The sequence below is a fragment of the Thalassophryne amazonica genome, chromosome 16, assembly GCF_902500255.1.
Source record: "Thalassophryne amazonica chromosome 16, fThaAma1.1, whole genome shotgun sequence".
NCBI lineage: Eukaryota > Metazoa > Chordata > Actinopteri > Batrachoidiformes > Batrachoididae > Thalassophryne > Thalassophryne amazonica.
In genome coordinates, this window is record NC_047118.1 from 71,329,487 (window position 1) to 71,351,125 (window position 21,639).

The 21,639-nt window shown below is 40.2% G+C and overlaps 1 protein-coding gene across 1 annotated transcript in view; it reads left to right on the plus strand.

The window, feature by feature from the left end:
• Positions 1-20,025, plus strand: part of grapa (GRB2 related adaptor protein a) — a 96,324-nt gene extending 76,299 nt beyond the window's left edge. Inside the window, exon 5 of the mRNA XM_034190675.1 lies at positions 19,558-20,025. Coding sequence (XP_034046566.1) covers positions 19,558-19,743 — 186 coding nt within the window. The 3' untranslated portion in view covers positions 19,744-20,025. The remainder of the gene's footprint in view (positions 1-19,557) is intronic.
• The last annotated feature ends 1,614 nt before the right edge of the window (positions 20,026-21,639 follow it).

Genomic DNA, 21,639 nt, shown 5'->3' on the forward strand with positions numbered 1-21,639 from the left:
AATGTTGGGTTCTCCAGGCAAATTACATTTTCAAATACTTTTTTACAACTAAATTAGCATTTTTACACTCACTTGGTCTTACAGAAGTCAGGAGATAGATATAAGAACATGACTCAAGTGTTGCAATATAACACAGTAAAAATGGAGAATGCACAGTGCAATAGTGTTATTTCATTTAGGTTAAACAGTATTTTTATTTCCATTTGTTTGTATAATAGTCATCACACAGTGACCTCTGACAGTGACCTCTGATGTGCACTGGGCAGGTTTGAGGCTGAGGTGTGAAGTAACTGGGATGGATCAGCACTTCCAAATCTGAGACCATGTTGTCTGTTGGAAAAGGGTGGATTGTCCCCTCGGGTCAGGGAAAGGTATTGCCCCAAGTGGAGGAATTCAGGTATCTCATGGTCTTGTTCATGAGTGGGGGTCAGATGGAGGGTTGATGATGTTTGCGGAATGCTCTACTGGACCATCGTAGCGATGGAAATGCTGAGGTGGAAGACAAGACTTTATTAATTTACCAGCTGATTTATACCCCTACACTGAAAAAAGGGGAAAAGGGGGATCATTCAATGTACAAATATGTAGTTTGTATAATGTGACACAATTAATTTATGTTTCTTTTCTGAACATATGTCAGTCTTGTAGAATTCTTGTAATCTACAGGGATGTAAAATCAACAAGTCTCAGTCATATTAAGAAAGATAGTAGTTATGTTTTGTCTGGAAACTCCACCTCCTGGGACTACGCTCCATGGGAGGGAAAACTTTACCACTGAAGCAGTTAGCCACGTAATGTCAGCCTCCTGACCAACACTGCAGTCCAGTTGGTGGCAATAATGCCCCATGTAAGCTGGTGCCAAACGCCATTAAACACAACGAAGAAAAAGAAGAAGTAGTTATGGATGTTTACGATGCACTCTTGATAACCTGGTCAACAAGTATTGTCCTTGTGAACTAAATGGTCTGTTCTAACAAGTGAGATGTGTTAAAACTGGATTTATAGTCCAGTGTTAAAGTTGTCTTATTTTTTTTTTTTGACAAAATACAGCTGTTGTAAAGAAATCGTTTTCTTCATGCCTCATGTTTTTGAAAGTTTTATTGTAGTAAAGCTGTATTGAGAGATTGGGCTGGATTAATTGATTTAGATAACAAAAATCAACATACAGAAATAGCAAAGTATGCAGAAGCTTTGTAACTTAATAGTGTGAGACCTACTTGAACAGATTAGATTCATAACATAAAAAACACTGCGTATACTTTATGTAAAAAAAACAAAAAAAAAAACCTCATGTTGCTTTAACAGATGAGACTAATACACTAAACATAAAAAGTCATGTTGGTTTAACATATGGTAGTTTCAATATACAGTAGTGTTCAGAATAATACTAGTGCTCTGTGACTAAAAGATATAATGCAGGTTTTTGAGTATATTTCTTATGTTACATGGGAAAGAAGGTACCAGTAGATTTAGATTCTCACAAATCCAACAAGACCTAGCATTCATGATATGCACACTCTAAGACTATGAAATTGGGCTGTTAGTAAAAAAAAAAGTAGAAAAGGGGGTGTTCACAATAATAGTAGCATCTGCTGTTGATGCTACAAACTCAAAACTATTATGTTCAAACTGCTTTTTAGCAATCCTGTGAATCACTAAACTAGTATTTAGTTGTATAACCACAGTTTTTCATGATTTCTTCACATGTGCGAGGCACTAATTTTGTTGGCTTGGAACCAATATTTTGCTCGTTTACTAGTGTCCTTGGGGTCATTGTCTTGTTGAAACACCCATTTCAAGGGCATGTCCTCTTCAGCATATGGCAGCATGACCTCTTCAAGTATTCTGACATATCCAAACTGATCCATGATACCTGGTATGTGATATACAGGTCCAACACCATAGTAGGAGAAACATGCCCATATCATGATGCTTGCACCACCATGCTTCACTGTCTTCACTGTGAACTGTGGCTTGAATTCAGAGTTTGGGGGTCGTCTCACAAACCTGTCTGCGGCCCTTGGACCCAAAAAGAACATTTTACTCTCATCAGTCCACAAAATATTCCTCCATTTCTCTTTTGGCCAGTTGATGTGTTCTTTGGCAAATTGGTAACCTCTTCTGCACATGTCTTTTATTTAACAGAGGGGACTTTGCGGGGGATTCTTGCAAATAAATTAGCTTCACACAGGCATCTTCTAACTGTCACAGCACTTACAGGTAACTCCAGACTGTCTTTGATCATCCTGGAGCTGATCAATGGGTGAGCCTTTGCCATTCTGGTTATTCTTCTATCCATTTTGATGGTTGTTTTTCTGTTTCTTCCACGCATCTCTGTTTTTTTTTTTTTTTTCCATTTTAAAGCATTGGAGATCATTGTAGATGAACAGCCTATAATGTTTTGCACCTGTGTATAAGTTTTCCCCTCTCCAATCAACTTTTTAATCAAACTACGCTGTTCTTCAGAACAGTGTCTTGAATGTCCCATTTTCCTCAGGCTTTCAAAGAGAAAAGCATGTTCAACAGGTGCTGGCTTCATCCTTAAATAGGGGACACCTGATTCACACCTGTTTGTTCCACAAAATTGACAAACTCACCGACTGAATGCCACACTACTATTATTGTGAACACCCGCTTTTCTACTTTTTTACTAACAGCCCAATTTCATAGCCTTAAGAGTGTGCATATCATGAATGCTTGGTCTTGTTGGATTTGTGAGAATCTACTGAATCTACTGGTACCTTGTTCCCATGTAACAATAAGAAATATACTCAAACCTGGATTAATCTTTTTAGTCACATAGCACTACTATTATTCTGAACACTACTGTATGTAACATAAAATAAAAGCTTTAAATCAACATAAAAAAATTCATGTTATTTGAGCAAGTAAAAATTCAGTATATTGAGCATGACTAAATAATTTTTAGTAAACATAACTTTAATATGTGCAACCGATGTACATATTTTTTTTTTCATGTAAATCGATCAGACATTTTTTCAGTGTATGACTTATGGGTCATGACTTTGGGTAATGACTGAAAGAAACAAGTCACGGAAATGAGATTCCTCTGTCAGGTATCTGGCCTTACACTCAGGGACAGGGTCAAGAGCTGCTGCTTCTTTGAACGACAGGAGTCAGTTGATGGTGGTTCGGGCATCTAGTGAAGATGACCCCTAGTCATCTACCTAGGGAGGTCCTCCAGGCACGCCTAACTGGAGGAGACTCTGGGAAGATCCATACATGCTGGAGGATTATTTTTCCAAGATGGCTTGGGAACACCTTAGGATCCCCCAAGAATAGTTGGGAACTTGGCTGAGTATAGGGACGTGAGGGAGGGGGCTGCTTAGTCTGCGCCACGGGACCCAGACCTGGACAAAGCGGCAGAAAATGAAATGAATGGAGAAAAAAGTTCAATGATTGGCTGATATTTTAATTTATGGAATCAAGTAGAAGCTCTATGCAGACTTCAGGAATCAAACCCTAGTCTACATATTGGAAACCCTAACCAACTATCCCACTGAACCACAGTGAGATTAAAGACAAAATTTGGATTTTGTCCAGAAACACCCAAATAATTTGGTACAATAAAGATCAGATAAGAGTTCATCTAGTCAGTGGAGGTTACCTCCCGAAGGAGGTTGTGTTTACACAGTTGTGTGTTGAATTAATCCAAAAGGAATTTTAAAAACCTGAACTTAAACCATATCAAGAAATAAAAATGATGTGCTTGACTGAGGGATGGCCCCTTTTATTTAAAATGTGAGACGGATTTTTTTTTGTTTAACAACAGACTTTCATTAATAGTGCAGCAGATAACTGATACAATCATGGCAAATAGTGATAAAAGCATCAAATTCAGCAGAAATACTCCTTAGACACTCCTCTTTAAAAAAAAAAGATTGTCCATTTGACTTTTCAGTCGGTGGTTCAGGTAGGGGTTAATTGAAGAATTGCTGTTTTATCCCATAACTCCACAGAATTCAGTTACAGACCATCCAAACCATACCTTTTGGAATCTTTATGATAAGGCAAATAATGTGGCATAGGTTTCAATATGATTGGAGCATCTTTAATTTTGACTCCTGTGTAAGTCTTCAACTGACCTCTACCTGAACGCCAACTGAAAATTCCAACGTTTTTTTTTTTTCTTCAAAAGAGGATTGTCTGAGGAGTATTTCTGCTGAATTTTATGCTTTATCACCATTTGCAGGATTCCACTCTAAATATTCTCTTATCTGCTGCACTATAAATTGTAAACAGTTCAGTTCTGGTGTGAAATTCTACTCCACAGTAGATCTAGATCAGTTTAATTTTTTTATTTATTTAGAATTTTTTTTTCTGCTGTAATATAGGCTGCTTGAGAAATTGTCAAGTATTTGCAGAATTCATTGAAAACATGTGGCCCACATCTATCAAAAGTACTGTTGTATTTAAAGGTAGAGTGAGGAAATTTAAAAACTGAGATTTATGAAAACTCTTTCACAAACAGCAAAATGTGCTGGAGACTTTTATAATTTGTAAAAATTACAGACAAAAAGCTGTGGTTTCAACAAATTTAACAATGATCATTGTGCGGAAGGGCAACCCTTACCAAAAAGTAGTACATGCAAGTATGCTTCAAGTATACTTCCAGTTTACTTTTAATATACTTATCAGTACTATTTTTGGTAAGGGAACTTATTAATTCAAATTCAGTAGGGGGATTGCATACCCGCCATGTTGGATTTTGGTCGTGCAGGGGATTGTGGGAAATGTGTGCCTGCTGCAGATGCACAGACACAGTTAGAAGGTAAACAAAAAGGCTAAGAATTATTTGTTGTGTCCCTGGATGCTTCAATAATCATCTTAGGGATAATCATGTGAACTTCTATGTTTTTTCGGAAGAATGCAACACTTCGAAACAAGTGGATTCACAATATTGGAAGGACTGGAAATAAGAGAAAGTTTAATAAGTTCAAGCTGACATCAACCCATCGAGTCTGCAGCAGGCAGAAAACTTACATGCAGACACACCAACGTTTTTTCCACTCAAACCACTTCCATCAAAACCACCAATATAGTAGTTTTGTGCACGACTTGCGGCAAAATCGCAGCCACCATTTGACGGGTAACTTAGTTAAATCCGTCCTGGTTTGAGCCTGACCCATAATAAGAAGGGTGCAAGTTCTCCATCTTTTGCATTCTGAGAAACCAACATTTCTCTGTATTGCACCAAGTAAGTGAGAATTTCACACATTATGGAGAAATGTTGGTTTCTCAGAATGTAAACAATGGAGAACTATGCCCTACTTTTTTCTGGGGTCAGGCTCAAAACTTCTCAATTTCCCCATCGTTACATACAAACAATGCCGCTAATAACCACTAAACGAGTGAAATTTCTGCAAAAAACAGTAAAAATAAAATTAAATTATTCATTCATTCATTTTCTACACCCGCTTACACCAGTTAAGGGTTGGGGTGGAGCCTATCCCAGCCGCCATAGGGGATGAGGATGCCAGTCTATCCCAAGGCTAAAATGCAATTAACAAATAAAAATATAAACAACTAGAGCATCACGCTTGTAGAGAGTAAACCTCTGCCAACACTAGTTTCCAATTCCACAAATTTTTTTTTACCTTCAAGGTCAAAGTCCTGTTAGAAGTGGCTTTTCATGAGCTAAAATATTATACAAAATATAGATCAAAAGGGATTTTCAATGTTAAAAATCAAATATCCGCTAAATCCGCAATACTGATCAGATGCGGATGAAACTTAGTCTATTCGTTGAGAGTACCAGTTTGCACCTCATTGTCACAAATGAGAGTGATTGAAGCACTTTTGATTGATATATATATATATATACTGATTGATATAATACAAAATGTACACCAAATGGGCTTTTCAATATTAAATTCAAATGTCTACAAAATCCACAATCCAGATTAGATCCAGATCAAATTTTGTCAGGTGATAGTGAGTGTCAGTCTACACCTCAATAGTGGGGACTGGGGTACGTTTGATTATGATATAATGTAAAATAAACATTAAATGAGGATTTTTATAATACATTTAAATGGACACAAAATCTGTAATTTGGATCAGATCCGGACAGGGCCGCTGCTAAGGTTTTGGAGGCCCTAAGCATAACTGGTCAGGGAAGCCCCCCCACCCCCATACAAGAGACCCCCCACCACCACCCACCCACACACACACACACACGTTTCTTTCCAGCATTCTGCTGACTGCACGAAAGCATGCATGTCTATTTTAAGCAGTGGATATGTAATTTACATACATATGCCTTAAATAAAAGTTCTGAAATTATTCTCACTATTCTTGGTATATTTGTCAGCCTGTCAAATTTATAGTTGCTGTCTGATCATGTTGTCAGGCAGAATAGATTTGGACCTAAGTAGTGCACTGACGGCTAACTAGGACTTTGTTGACTCATAAGGCACTCAAAATATCCAAACTACACTGCCCAACTATTTGCAAATGTGCCACATGCCTTGTAATATCCAGATTAGTTTAGTGTTTAAAGCTACATCAAATCAGCAAAGCCAGAGCAACCTAGCTTAAGCAGCACCACTGAACATTAAGTAATCAAAACAATGCTTCTGTGTAGGCTATCAGTTGTCCAGGTGGTTTCCGTAGTAGAGAAGCTTGACTCTCGAACTGGACTGGGTTGCTTGACATGAGGACGTTTCGCAGTTGAAATCCAGCCTTAACCGGGGAGGGGGTCTCAGACACGCTTTGTCCCCTGTTTACAATGGGGTACTCAGGTCAAAGCAGTTTCAGTCTTTTGTTCATGGTAATGAGTCATTCACGTCATCAGGAGAGTCATCAAGGGAGCCATCAGGAGAGACTTCCGTCCCATCATTAGGAGGGACAGCTGCCCTGTCATCAGGAAGGTGCTAACTAGAGCACAATAGGTGCTAATTAGAGCTATTGTTTAGTCACCAGCCTGTAGCACTCGGCCTCTCGGTAGGAGGGGTCTGGTTAGGTTAAAAACTCCAGCTTTTGTTGGCTTCTGTTTTATTCTTCTCTACAAGAGTCAAGACGGAAGTCAGACTACCAGAGCAAGAATTTTAGCTGAGGAAGCTTCTGCGATTTGAAGCGAAACGTCCTCACGTCAAGCAACCCAGTCCAGTCGAAGATTCAAGCTTCTCTACTAATCAAAACAATTTAAACCTTTAACACGTACTTACCAGCAAGGGATGCATGGGCATCATCTTTTTGTTTGTTTTCCCCGTTTTTCAGCTCCAGATTCCTGCTGTCGCTTCATTGTTTAATTGTGGCATAGTGGCAACTTGTTGTCTTGTGTCAGAATCAAATGTGGGCTAGCAGTGCTACTTCAGTTAGGCGCAGGGTTGCCAGATTGGGTGTTTTCCCATCCAATTGGTTTGTTTAGGGTAAAAATATGGCACTAGATGAGTTTTTTGTATAAAATTGCCACACACATTTTAAAAATCAGTTCAGTTCAGGATTTAGTGCCTCCATGCATTTTTGAGCATTTTTTGGACTGGAAATGGTCACATCTGGCAACCCTGGTTAGGCAACACAGCGAACAGAGAAGGGAATTGGGGCGGGGGTGGATGGGGGCTTTATATTAGGCAAAAAAAAAACAAACAAAAAAAAAAAAACAGTTAATTTGCCCCAATTAAGTAATGGGGTAGGGGCCTACACAATGTTTAAAGACAAAAACGATGGGCCTATTCATAAATAATTCATATTGATTTTGAAATGTAATAATGTACTAATTTCAACACATTTTTCAGTCAATTGGAGGCCCTGCAAACTAGTGCAACATGGTTGGTGGCCCACGCAGGCTGCGTAGTCTGCTTATGCCGAACGGCGGAGCTGGATCCGGATCAAACTTTTGTCAGTCGATTAAGAATACCATCCTACGTAAGGCTCTCAAATATGAAATTTAATCATTTTCGACAGTTATGCATTATTGAAAATTCCTTTAATGTTAAGGATAGGGATTTTTCTAATTTTCCAAGATTTTTCCTGATTTTGACCTTTGACCTATGACCTTCACAATTGAATCAATTCCTGCCTATCGGGATATGGATCTTCAGTAAAAAAATAGAAAAAAAAATCATAACAATATATGAAAAACTGTGGGCTTCACTGTTCACAAACAAACAAGCAGGTGAAAATATAACCTCCTCCAACTTTGTTGGCAGAGGTAATAACTATTTAATTACCAGACTGGCAGAACAGGTAGCAGAACAAAAACAGTTTAATTTTGTGGCAGGGGTGGAGAAAATGCACACTGACTTTATAAAAAATATATATTATTTAACTTTACACTGTTGTGTGAAACGGAGCTTTGTGGAGGTTTTCATTCTAATTCATGCACTTCTGATTCATGTTTTCATCGTCATATAGTTTTATAGTTATAGTTTTAACCTGTTCAGTTTTTTTCCTGTGATGTACTGAGTTCACATTTCAGTTAAACTGTTAACAACAGTCACATTGACATGCATTCAAAACTACTAAACAGCACTGTAAATACACAATAACACTCTACAACAACAACCAGTAATCTGCAAAGAAGTGTAAGTGTCTGCAAAAAACAATTTAAAACTGAACTGATAGGGAGGTTACTGTTTTTTTTTGTTTGTTTGTTTGTTTGTTTTTTCTCCCAGTTACATACCGGATGCCTATCCTGACACAACTGTAGTCATGGAGATACAGGTGGTTTCCTGCGGTCTAATCAGGACCTACTATGCTTACCATCTACGATCCAATGGCCGTGCTACTGCGCAGTGTTACTGTAAAATCATTAAACTAAACATGATGTTTGTTCTGCATTTGTGGGTGTGGCAGCACCATCAATTACACCAAATTTGTATTGGGTAATTTTTTTCCCCTTAAGTAATCCTGACTGACAACATATACTTATCACTATGACAACAGCAGCCCGCTAATACTAATCAGAAAATCAGCTGCCGATGACATTCATTGGGGAACATCTGTAATTTATCACATGTAAAAACTAAAACACTTTATTAAAATATACTTGAGTCAGCTTGTCTTGTTGCAAACTGTCAGCTGTCAAACCTGCTTATCTTTCTTCAAAGACTTAGAACGTCAGATGACTTAAATTTAGATTTTCATGTGTGATTTTTACTCCAGGGTATGTATGTACTTGAACATATTCAGTACATATAGCAGAATACGTTTGTCACACTTTGGGTGGCAAACCACAGCCTCTGCACAGTGGTTGCGCAAGAAATGATTAAAGTAGGTTGTTAAAATTACACAACATATGCTTTTGTATTGCTTATTTTGTGCATACACGCTCATTTACTCCTCTCCCTTTTCAGTGGGAGTGATTAAAACCATTGCTACATTCAGTCTTCCACAAATTTGGAGCTCTATCTGGATGACCTATAGTGCAGGTGCATTTGGGGTGTGTGTTAATATGGATAATCTAAGTGTAAAGGTGTTGGTGGGTGTTGCTTTTATTGTGGTGTTGTCTGCTCATGGCCTGGAGGTGTGATGTACCTACGTCACAACATGCTCCACAGCCAAGGGTAGCATGCTGGCAGTGCAGCTTTTAGCTACAGGCTACACAGTCTCTGAATAAATCTGTCTTTTCACATCAGTTCAGCTTAGTCACAACATTCTTTACTCTGCAGCCGTTGTAATCAGCTCCCGTAATGGTGTAACCATTCCCATGTTCACTTGTAACTCCAGAATTTCTAGGTGCAGCCAGGGTGTAGAGGGGGTCTGGTTTGGGAACCACAGAATCTCGTCTCTGCTGTTTGCGGACAATGTGGTTCTGTTGGCTTCGTCAAATCAGGACCTTCAGCGTGCACTGGGGCGGTTTGCAGCCGAGTGTGAGGCGTCCGGGATGAAAATCAGCACCTCCAAATCCAAGGCCATGGTTCTCGACCGGAAAAAGGTGCTTTGCCCTCCTCAGGTCGGTGGAGTGTCCTTGCCTCAAGTGGAGGAGTTTAAGTATCTCGGGGTCTTGTTCACAAGTGAGGGACGGATGGAGCGTGAGATCGATAGACAGATCGGTGCAGCGTCTGCAGTGATGCGGTCGCTGTATCGGACCGTCGTGGTGAAGAGAGAGCTGAGTAGGGGGGCAAAGCTCTCGATTTACCAATCAATCTACGTTCCGATCCTCACCTATGGTCATGAGATTTGGTTCATGACCGAAAGAATGAGATCACGAGTACAAGCGGCTGAGATGAGTTTCCTCCGCAGGGTGGCTGGGCGCTCCCTTAGAGATAGGGTGAGGAGCTCGGTCACTCAGGAGGAGCTCAGAGTCGAGCCGCTGCTCCTCCACATCGAAAGGAGTCAGTTGAGGTGGCTCGGGCATCTTTTCCAGATGCCCCCTGGACGCCTCGCTGGAGAGGTGTTCCGGGCACGTCCCATTGGGAGGAGGCCCCGGGGAAGACCCAGGACACGCTGGAGGGACTACATCTCTCGGCTGGCTTGGGAACGCTTTGGGGTTCCTCCGGAGGAGCTGGGGGAGGTGTGTGTGGATCGGGAGGTCTGGGCGGCTTTGCTTGAGCTGCTGCCCCCGCGACCTGACTCCGGATAAAGCGGAAGAAAATGGATGGATGGATGGATGGACTTATAACTCCACAGTCACATATAGAAATCTCAGAACTGCTGATGTTCTCCCAGTAAAGTATTAATCAGGACCCATATTGTTTCACTTTTGAGATCTGACTGGATCAGGGGCGCTGATTCAGCCAGCGGCAAAGCTGCAACGTGTATGTGACGACTTATGAACAATATTAACAAAAAAGAATGTTAACTACAGATGACAACCATGTAGTGGGGCGGCATAGCAAAACAATTGTTCATTTTGTGATAAAAGCATGGAATTTGAGACACATACTCTAAATTAAGTAAAATTTTATTATATCTCAATCAAAAATGCTTCAATCACTCTCATTTGTGACAATGAAGTGTGAACTGGTACGCTCAATGAATAGACTAAGTTTCATCCGCATCTGATCCATATTATGGATTTAGTGGATATTTGATTTTATTTTCAGCTATGAAGCCATCCTGGAACTGACCTCTAATGAGCTACAGGGGTCACTAAAGAATTACACAGTGGTCAAAATGTAAAAATGCTCCAATCATGTTGAAAATTATTTGTCTGATCATAACAATTCAAAAAAAGTTAAGTTTGGACTATCTATGACTGAATGTTCTGGAGTTATGGGGTAAAAACGACAAAAATGGTGACAAATATCAGCTTCAGTTTGTACAGGGGTCAAAAGTTAAAGTTGCTCCAATTTAGGTAAAAAGTGATGCAAATAATTGGTTGAAATAAAATGATTAATAAATGGTATAGTTTTGACTGTGTTGAATGCTTGGTCTCCAAAGTAAAGGTCAAACAAGGTTGACATCAATTGGATTCTATGAAGTATGACATATGTTATCCCGTAACATGATAACTAAGCACAACAGATGGTGCAAACTATTTCTTTTTAAAATGCTATTAACTCAACCAATTGCATTTTTTTTTTTTCCAAAGTTGGAAATGAACATTTTTTATGGAAATTTTAGCTAAGCTGCACCACTAATGGTTGATGCCAATGGTTGACATTAGAGTTAGTGGAAAACAGCACAATTACACAAACCACAGTTCACCTCAGGTTCAACAGTGCTGCAGGTAAAAACAAGTACGAGTGTCAACTGCTGCTACCATTTTAATGCAGGTCGGAAGTACTCAGATTTGAAAAGTTGATGTAACAACATCTGGTACCATTGGTGGTGTGATAAAAAACCCAAAAACCTGTTCTTTTCTAGGAAACATTTCTGCCTGCCTGAAGTGATCACTTCACCATTCATTCATTCCATCATTTACTGAGTTGCCGTCTTCCTCTTAAGGGTCATCTGGTTTGAAGTCTATCTCAGTGATTACTGGGTGAAGGGCAGGTCCATCCTGGACAAGCCGACACGTGGACACTAGGGTTGCCACCTTTCAGAAATGAAAATAAAGGACACCCACCTCAGGGCCACTACCACCACCCAAGGAGTGGTATATTTAATTTTGAAAAACATATTTAGCCATACTTAAAGCTTTAAGTGCTTTATTAAGACGGAACTGTTATGATAAACTGTGTAGTCACTGAAGTGTGCAATAATAAACACAGTCATAATCTCACTCACACCCACAGTCGGTTTAGTGTCACCAATTCACCTGCGTGTCTTTGGAAGCGGGAGGTCGTCGGAGCACCAAGAGGGAATCCATGCAAACAGAGAGAATACACAAACTTCACACAGAAAGGACCGGATGGGATTAGAACCAGGAACCTCCTCCTAAGTCCATGAATCACCCATGGATTTGTTTTGCGCTTTCTTCTTTCTTGCTCACGTCTCCACAGTGACTCACTTCATTATGTTTTCAGATCAACTCGAATCTCAAACCTGTGCAGAAAATCAGCTTTGGTCTGATCTGCAAAACACCACCCTCTGTTTGACACTGCATTGCCTTAAACTGGAAATGCTCGCACAGTCACTTTTATCATTCCAATAAATTTGCAAAAGTTGCAGTCCAGCAATGTTGCAGACTGATTTGTTCCGGTAGCAGTGTACTTCTTTTGAGGCAGCTGCTGTGAGACGAAACCAGTCATAGTTGATGCAGATGGACCGTGTTTGTCTTTTCAAACGGTTACCTCTCAGAAGGCTGACAAACACATGCACTCGCTAACTAACTGGATCCCCCGAACAAATGTGGAATTGATGTGTAGCATCTGCTGAGTTTAATCCTGCTGTCTAGTTACAGCCCTTTTACACCGAGTCCACAACCGATGTGCGATTGAAAAATGGGTTCTGCTCACCATCAATCTCAATGGCTCTTACCGGTGTTGCAGGCTGGTCACAGTGGGGTCTCCATGGTCAGAACAAAGATCCCCCTCGGTCATCATCACTCTCCATTACGCATGTGAATCTCATCACTGACAACGATTCGATGTGCACCTCGATACACTACCAGCGATACGATACCTATAGTGATACATGATGATGCTGACGATACGATGTGATATGATTCACCCCTGTTCCTGATTGATGCGATTTGATATGTATTTGATGGCGATTCAGTTCCTCACAATGTGATACGATGCGATTTGGCATGATGTGATTAATGATGGGTATTGATAAGATTTTATCGATATCAATGCCATTATCGATTCTGCTTATTGATCCGATATTTTATCGATTCCCTTATCAATACCTCTTGTGAATTTTCTGTCTCCTAAAAGTAGGCTTTACAGGTTTTCTATGTCAACAGCATTTTATTGAGTCTTAAAGTAAATAAATATGTAATTGGTCACTGGATCGTTGATGTACATGATGGATCCTTGATCTCTGAACATAAATAGGAATAAACAAAATCTGTAGTTTTTGTCAGAAGCGTTTCCTTTCAGATATTAATCGCACAAATGTAACCCCACAGACTCTGAGCTGAGCTCAGCTGGCTGTGCTGCACGTCAGGATGTAATTCATAAAAGTGCAGGACGTCTCATTTTGGGGGAAAATGGGTTTGGTCGGTTGTAGTTTATTGTTTGTATTATAACGTTTGGAAAGAGGTGTCACTTGATTTAAAACGGCGATTTGCTCTGAAGTTATTAATTCTGACCGACATCTGAGCGGCTCTTTGGAGCTGTGCACTTAAGCCCACAAAACAGAGGATATTATTATTAATATTATTTCTATTTTCTTTACCTGTTTAACAACTTCATTGTACACAGCGGCTGGTCCTCACGCCAGAGGACTTGCCGCTTCTGAAAACCAGCGTACGGCAGGGCAAATCGCTGTTTCATTGCTTCAAGCTTCAAGCAGACCCAATGTAGTCTGCAATCATCATCAAGAAATAATAATTTTCTTGATAACAACCCTCAACAACAATGGCTGCTCTGGTGTCCCGAACCATACGTGGTGCATTCAATGTGCCTTGGAAAAATTGATGCAAGCAGGCAGCGAGCGATGCAACACAATTCAACCCGTCAATTGAATCGATGCATACTGAATGAATCGATGCACTCGCATCACGCACGTTTGTATCTAGATACCGATTTGTATCAATTAATCTCCACATGCCTACTCTCCATCGGTCTCCAGTAGGTGCATGAGTGCATTGAAGTGTTTAAAACACTCGCAACAGTTGTGCAACTGGTTAAAAGATACACGGGTCTCATAATCGGTCTCATTAACTCTCACAGGTTCCAACCCACTCCCAACCTAATCCTATGGGTTGTAATAGACTCTCAATTGACTCTGCATGGTGTTGCATGACTGATTGCGGATGTTAGCATATATTTCACTCGCACAATTCAGTTGCAATGCAAGCTTAGTGTAAACACAAATAACAGATCAAACTGGTGACCAGCCAAGACCTGTGAGAGCTGACAACAGGCCATGGTCTTGTAGGTCTTATATGGGTCTTAATCCAGTGTAAAAAGGCCATAAGAATGCATTATCAAGACTACACAGTAAATTTTGCAGAGTAAAATATACTCTCCCAGGATAACATTTGGTCCCAGTCCAAACAGAGATAAATACAGTGAAATCAGCTCTACCGTCTTGTCAAATCACATTTTTCAGCTCCAATAAGAGTCAATCACAGGCAGGATAGAGTTGATTTGACCCTGCAATAGAACTGATTTAGCACTGTTAGCACTGTGATAGAGTATATTTAACTCTATTTGGACTGGCACCAAATGTTATCCTGGCAGAGCATATTTTACTCTGCAAAATTTGATGTGTACTGGTTTCCAACCTGCTTCTGGAGAACGCCCTGCATGTCTCATACTGCTTAATTAACAACCGGTGTTTCTAGCTCCTGACTGGCCTGAGCACAGCTGAGTCAGTTAGCTGTAGGTGGAGTCAGCATGGTTGGAAAACATGCTGTACAGGTGATCTCTGTGAAACACAGTTGAAGACCTTTTTAGTGGATCGCACTGGTTCTCAAGTACCACCTAACATGAAACATTTTCCATTTCATTTTCCATTCCATTCACTCTGCCACAAGCTGACTAGCTCAGTCAGGTGTGCAGCCAATAAAGTACTATCAAGAGTCCCCATGGATGAAACACCAGTCCAACTCAGGCTACTTCCCCCAGCCAAGCCCGGTAATCATTTACAGCTGGTAGCATGAGCGGGATTTGAACCCAGGTTGACATAAGAGGAGCCCAGATCCTTATACCCTTTCACACTTGGCAACAGAAACAAACATTAAGAATGATAATTGTAAAGAATTCTAAGGGTTTTTAAATGAAACAGTGCTGGAACATCCAGAGTTTGAGTTAAAAAAAAAAAAAAGACTTGAAGGTTTTGCGTCTCCATTATTAACGTCAGCTTGATAGTGGTCATATGCTGTTTTACTTCAGTGGCTATAAAGTTGCTCATTAGACCTGCTTTCACCACCATTTCATTTTATGGGTTGTAGTTCCTGAACCGTTGACATAATGTCTTTGCTAAATATGAACATTAACAGCTGTATGAAAGGAAAAACAAAGCTCACAATGATCAAGGCATTTATGGGTTCAGTTTCATTTGTAAAAGATAGACACACCTTAGCTGAGCTGACTTGCCATTGCTGTAATTGTGTCTCACACAGTCCAAGCAAAAGTTGTTCTGCGTAGTACGGTGCATCAGGAAAGTATTCACAGGACTTCACTTTTTCCACATTTTGTTATGTTCATTTTTCCCCTCAAAATTCTAATCACAACACCCCATAATGACAGCATAAAAAATATTTTTAATTTTTGCAAGTTTATTAAAAATACAAAACTAATGGGCCCCTTCACACAATGTGAAGTTTGGATGCTATCAGCTGTAAATGTAACCATTTAAAGACCTTGCCCAAGGGCCCTTAGTGATTTTTCCAGTCAGGCAGGGATTTGAACCGAGGATCTTCTGGTCTCAAGCCCAACACCTTAACCACTAGACCATCACCTCCCCAATGGTCATATCCTGTTTTACTTCATTGGCTGTAAAGTTGGTCATTAGACCTGCTTTCAGCACCATTTTAGTTTATGGGTTATAGTTCCTGAACCGTCTACATAATGTCTTTGCTAAATGTGAGCATTAAGAGCTGTCTGAAAGAAAAAGCAAAGCTCACAATGATTGAGGCATTTATGGGTTCAATTTCATGCCAGAAAAAAAGAATAACTATAACTGGGGAAAAACAGAAATCATTTTCCTCTTCCATCCTTCAGGATTTAGTTCAAATTTTTAAATGCATAGCTACTCTGTGTTGAGGCAGTCATCTTTTTCAATGCAGATACATTCATGCGGAAAAATATATATATATATAAAATCTGAAAGTCTTGTCTCTTTCGGCTCCCTCGGGGTTCGCGCAACATTCGCTTTGCTCTGCAGGGTGCAACTGATGGCGAAGAGGCTGGTAAAGTGCAAGATGTTGTCCTTAAAATAGCCACTTTTATTCTGCCGGTGTTTACCCCGCGTGCTGACTGAGATCAGAGGAGGCCGCTATCAGGGGAGAAGAAAGAGGCGACTTTGTGAAGCCAAAATACACAACGAGACAAAAGCGTTTACCTGACAACAGCTGGCCGTCGTATTTTTGTGTGGACAAGTTTGCAGTCTTGTCTCTGCCTCACTTATGTAGTTCTGGTCTCATAACTCATCTGTGTCACACGTTTCAAGATGTTCAGCCCTGATAAAGCCCAGATATGTGCAAATCAAGAATAAATGAGATTATAGAGAAGATTTAAGACTTTATTACATCTGTCATAAAGATTAGATTAGATTAGTTTAGATACAACTTGGGAAGACTTGGGAAGACTCCCTTGGGGAAACTGAGGTTACAGCAGCACACAGGGTAAGAAGCACACCGAGTATCAAAAGTAGAAGTAAAAAACAATTTGCAAAATGTAAATACAAATATAAATACCAGAAATACTGCTTGCTATTGACTACTGGTTGCAACTGTTCCTCTCCTTCCCGTCCCCCGTCTTCCTGTTACTCCTCCTATTACTCCTAATGCAGCATTTAGTGACAGTTTCATCAACTTAACATGCAGAAATTTGTGTACCGTATTTTCCAGATTATAAGTAGCCCTGTAGTATTAGTCGCATGTGTCCAATAATGCACCACGAAGAGGAAAATATGATACATAAGTACTGTCAACTTATTTTGGAAATGTGGTGCTACCACTTCATGCAATAAGAAGCAAAATTAATCTAATTGCCAGATTGCAAATAATGCAAATGCTGCATGAGCAATCAGAGGCTACTGAGCTAATTAATGTTATTGTACAAGGCACAAAACATGAATAAACTGTGTTTTGGCCACTGAATAGATGATCATTGCTGAGGTAAATGTGCAGTGTAATCAAACATTTGAAAACTCAGCACTTTATTGATTTGTAATGTGAAAAAACAAACATTTGTAAAAGATAGACTTACCTCAGCTGAGCTGGCTTGCCATTGCTGTAATTGTTGTCTCATACAGTCCAAGCAAGAGTTGTTCTGCGGAGCATGGTGCATCAGGAAAGTATTCACAGCGCTTCACTTTTTCCACATTTTGTTATGTTGCATGTTTTACCCTCAAACGTCTAGTCACAACACCCCATAATGACAGCATAAAAAATATTTTTTTTTATTTTTTGCAAGTTTATTAAGAAATCACGTGTACATAAGTATTCACACCATTTGCTCAATACTTTGTTGATGTACATTTGGCAGCAATTACAGTCTCAAGTCTTCTTGATTGTGATTCCACACACAAGCTTGGTGCATCTATCTTTGGGCAGTTTTGCCCGTTCCTCTTTGCAGCACCTCTCAAGCGCCATCAGGTTGGATGGGGAGCGTTGGTGCACAGCCATTTTCAGATCTCTCCAGAGATGTTCAATGGGATTCAGGTCTGGGCTCTGGCTGAGCATTCACAGAGTTGTCCTGAAGCCACTTCTTTGATATCTTGGCTTTGTGCTTAGGGTCACTGCCCTGCTGAAAGAAGAACTGTCACTCCAGTCTGAGGTCAAGAGCGCTCTGGAGCAGGTTTTCATCCAGGATGACTCGGTACATTGCTACATTCGTTTTTCCCTCAATCCTCACTAGTTTCCCAGTTCCTGCCACTGAAAAATATCCCCAAACCATGATGCTGCCAGCACCATGCTTCACTGTAGGGATGGCGCTTGGTTTCCTCCAAACATGACGCCTGACATTCACACCAAAGAGTTCAATCTTTGTCTCATCAGACCAGAGAATTTTGTTTCTCATGGTCTGAGAGTCCTTCAGCTGCCTTTTGGAAAACTCCAGGTGAGCTGCCATGTGCTTTTTACTAAAAAGTGGCTTCTGTCTGGCCACTCTACCATACAGGCCTAAGTGGTGGATTGCTGCAGAGATGGTTGTCCTTCTGGAAGGTTTTCCTTTTTTCACAGAGGAATGCTGGAGCTCTGACAGAGTCACCATTAGGTTCTTGGTTACTTCCCTGACTAGCCCTTCTTCTCTGATCACTCGGTTTTGACAGGTGGCCAGCTCTGGGAAGAGTCCTGGTGGATCTGAACTTCTTCCATTTAAGGATGATGGAGGCCACTGTGCTCATTGGGACCTTCAATGCAGCAGAAATGTTTCTGTATCCTTCCCCAGATTTGTGCCTCGAGACAATCCTCTCAGAGTTCTACAGACAATTCCTTTGACTTCATGCTTTGTTTGTGCTCTGACATGCACTGTCAACTGTGAGACCTTATATGTAGAGAAGTGTGTTTCTTTCCAAACCATGTCCAACTGAACTGAATTTACCCCAGGTGGACTCCAATTAAGCTGCAGAAACATCTCAAGGATGATCAGCGGAAACAGGATGCACCTGAGCTCAGTTTTGAGCATCATGGCAAAGAGTGTTAATACTTATGTACATTTGATTTCTTTATATATATATATATATATATATATATATATATATATATATATATAAATTTGCAAACATCTAAAAAAAGTTTTAACATTGTCATTATGGGGTATTGTGTGTAGAATTTTGAGGGGAAAAATCAATTTAATCTATTTTAGAATAAGTCTGTAACTTAACATAAAATGTAGAAAAAGTGCTGGATGCACTGTACAGGGGAGAATTCCAGGTGTCTCAATCCAGTTACTCATAATCAGATAATCATTTTTGCAGTTTACACGGCCACTTAAAAATCAGATAGCAACCATATTTTTATGTGCATGTAAATGGGGCCTTTGTAAAAAGATAAATAATGTTGTTCATTTTACCTGTCAGTGGCCACAGTGTTATGGCTGCTCAGTACAAATGTTGGACTTTTTTTCGTTGATCTATTTTAAGAAAGGCAAGGTTGAAGCAGGGTGATCCTCCAGTGCAAAGAGGGAGGTGTGCACCTATGAGTAACTGTTACAAAAGAGACTGAATTCACACCAAGTTACTCCCACTTGAATACAATGACAGCACAAAAAAAATCCTCTGCAAACATCACGGCTCATTCAAAATAAATCACATCACATAAGCTAAAGCCACTCCTTGTTTGTTCTGTCTGCTCAGTTTGTAAAACCATTATTAAAAAAAATCCCAGACAACTGTGATGACCTTGTTTTGTCTCTTCCTCCACAGCGTCCTCACCACGCCCACGCTCTGTTCGACTTCACCGCACACCACCCCGCCCAGCTACGCTTCCTGCGTGGTGACGTCATTGAACTGCTTGACTGTTCAGATTCTTTGCGATGGAAAGGCCGTTGCCATGGACGCGTCGGCTACTTTTCCCCCGAGTACGTCCAACCCATTTACCATTACCAATGACGTGATTCGTCAGGCCGAGCTACGTCCAGCCATTTCCCGTCTACCTGGTTTTTACTCATCGAGCAGTTGGAGCAGATGAAAGATGAACAGACACTGAACGTCTCTTCATGTCAAAGACTTCTTCCACTTGGTCTTCACAGCCGCTGTCACTTAGAGGCACTCTTTTCATTTCCACTCAACTCAAATCCAATTTTCCTTAAATACGGAAAACAGAATCCCAGATTTGAGCCTAAACGCTTTGAGGAATTTACAATACATCCACCCTAAACCAAAACAAACAAATAAATAAATCTCAGTATTTTAGATCCGCTCAAGTGGTTTTGTGTCATTTTCTCAAAGGCTTCTATCACCTCTAAAGGCCGGTGTTGCAGACCGAACAGTCCGCCCCAAAAAATTGGTCCGCCGTGCCTCCACTGCGCATGCGTCATTTCGGAGCATCAACAGCTTGTCTGAGACAGAGTCTCTTCACCCAAAGTGCTGAAATGGATTAATGGGATTATTAACTATCAGATGACAATGTAAAACCTCTTAAATCATTCTAAAGTCAGTTTTAAGCAGAAACGTGGCCATTTTAACCCTCTGGGGTCTGAGGGCATATTTTGGACAGTTCACTCGCCTGGCAAAAATCTTTTATTATTGCTGTTAACAGCTCTCCCTGCATCCCACAATGTTTTATGTCTCTTTTTTTTTTTTCAGGGCAACCTGTGCTTCATAATATATATGCTTTGTTGTGTTTATAAGTGTAATAAAGGTTTACAATCAAAAATAAGGAAGGAAAACGTATAGCGGAAAATAATTTTCCCACACCATTTATTCAAAACACATAGCAAACTATAATAAACAACTGTTTTGACACTTTATAAAGATAATTTGAGGTCTGTGTGAAAGACTGTACAACAAAAAGGTTCAAACAATAAACACAAATGCACATTTTGAACAACATATACAAAATGATCTATGCGTTTATTTGTCTTCATGGTAAAAGCAACAGAGTTATCCAGTAACATTCACATGCAAACTAGTGGAGCAATCCTGATAGTTATACACACTTTGTTTGAGCACGTGAGATTGTCACCAGATGCTTTCCATCTGCTCCATCTGCTTTCACTGATCGCTGTGTAATGGTGCAGGGCGCATTTGGAGCACAATAGTATGTACTCATTGGAGCACCCAGGGGGCTATTCAAACGGGCCAACTAGTAACATATCACTCCTGAAAACGATCTTTGGCTTTTCATATGAGGTAAAATTGCCCTGCAATTGGATTTTGGAAAACCATGTGACGGTGAACCAATCCAATTCTGATTGGACACTCACATTCACCATTACCATCACACAGCTTCTATGAGGAGTACAAAGATGGCCGATGGCTGGCTCGAAAGTCCGTGGAGTTAACTTTTCAGCAAAAAAAAAAAAGTAAGTTTCTATCTCATATCATTAAAAAAGTTATTTATAATTTAGTAAAGCTTGGTCTTAGCCATCGTATACGACGGCGACGGCCCCACAGGGTTAAGCAGAAAAGAAGTGATAATCTCTGACGCTTTGAAGTGACAGACGTGCAGTGAACACATCAGTTAGCAGCTCGTGTAGCTGAGGCATTCTGATCGCTTCCTCTGGCTTTTATGATGAAATAATGCTGAATTTATGTGGAAATGATTGTTGTACAAAAGCTTCAGATATCTGTTGCTGAGACAGATGATGACTGGAGTGCAGTTTGAAGCAGAAATGAGGTGATAATCTGTGAACCGAGGCTAATGACGCATGAGCAGTGAAGGCAGGGCAGACTGATTTTTAGGGGGGACCGTTCTGTCTGCAACACCAGTCCATTAGCTATTTATGAGAAAATTCACACAAACAACATTTCAAAAAGCCTGATTTTAAAACATTTAATATGTGT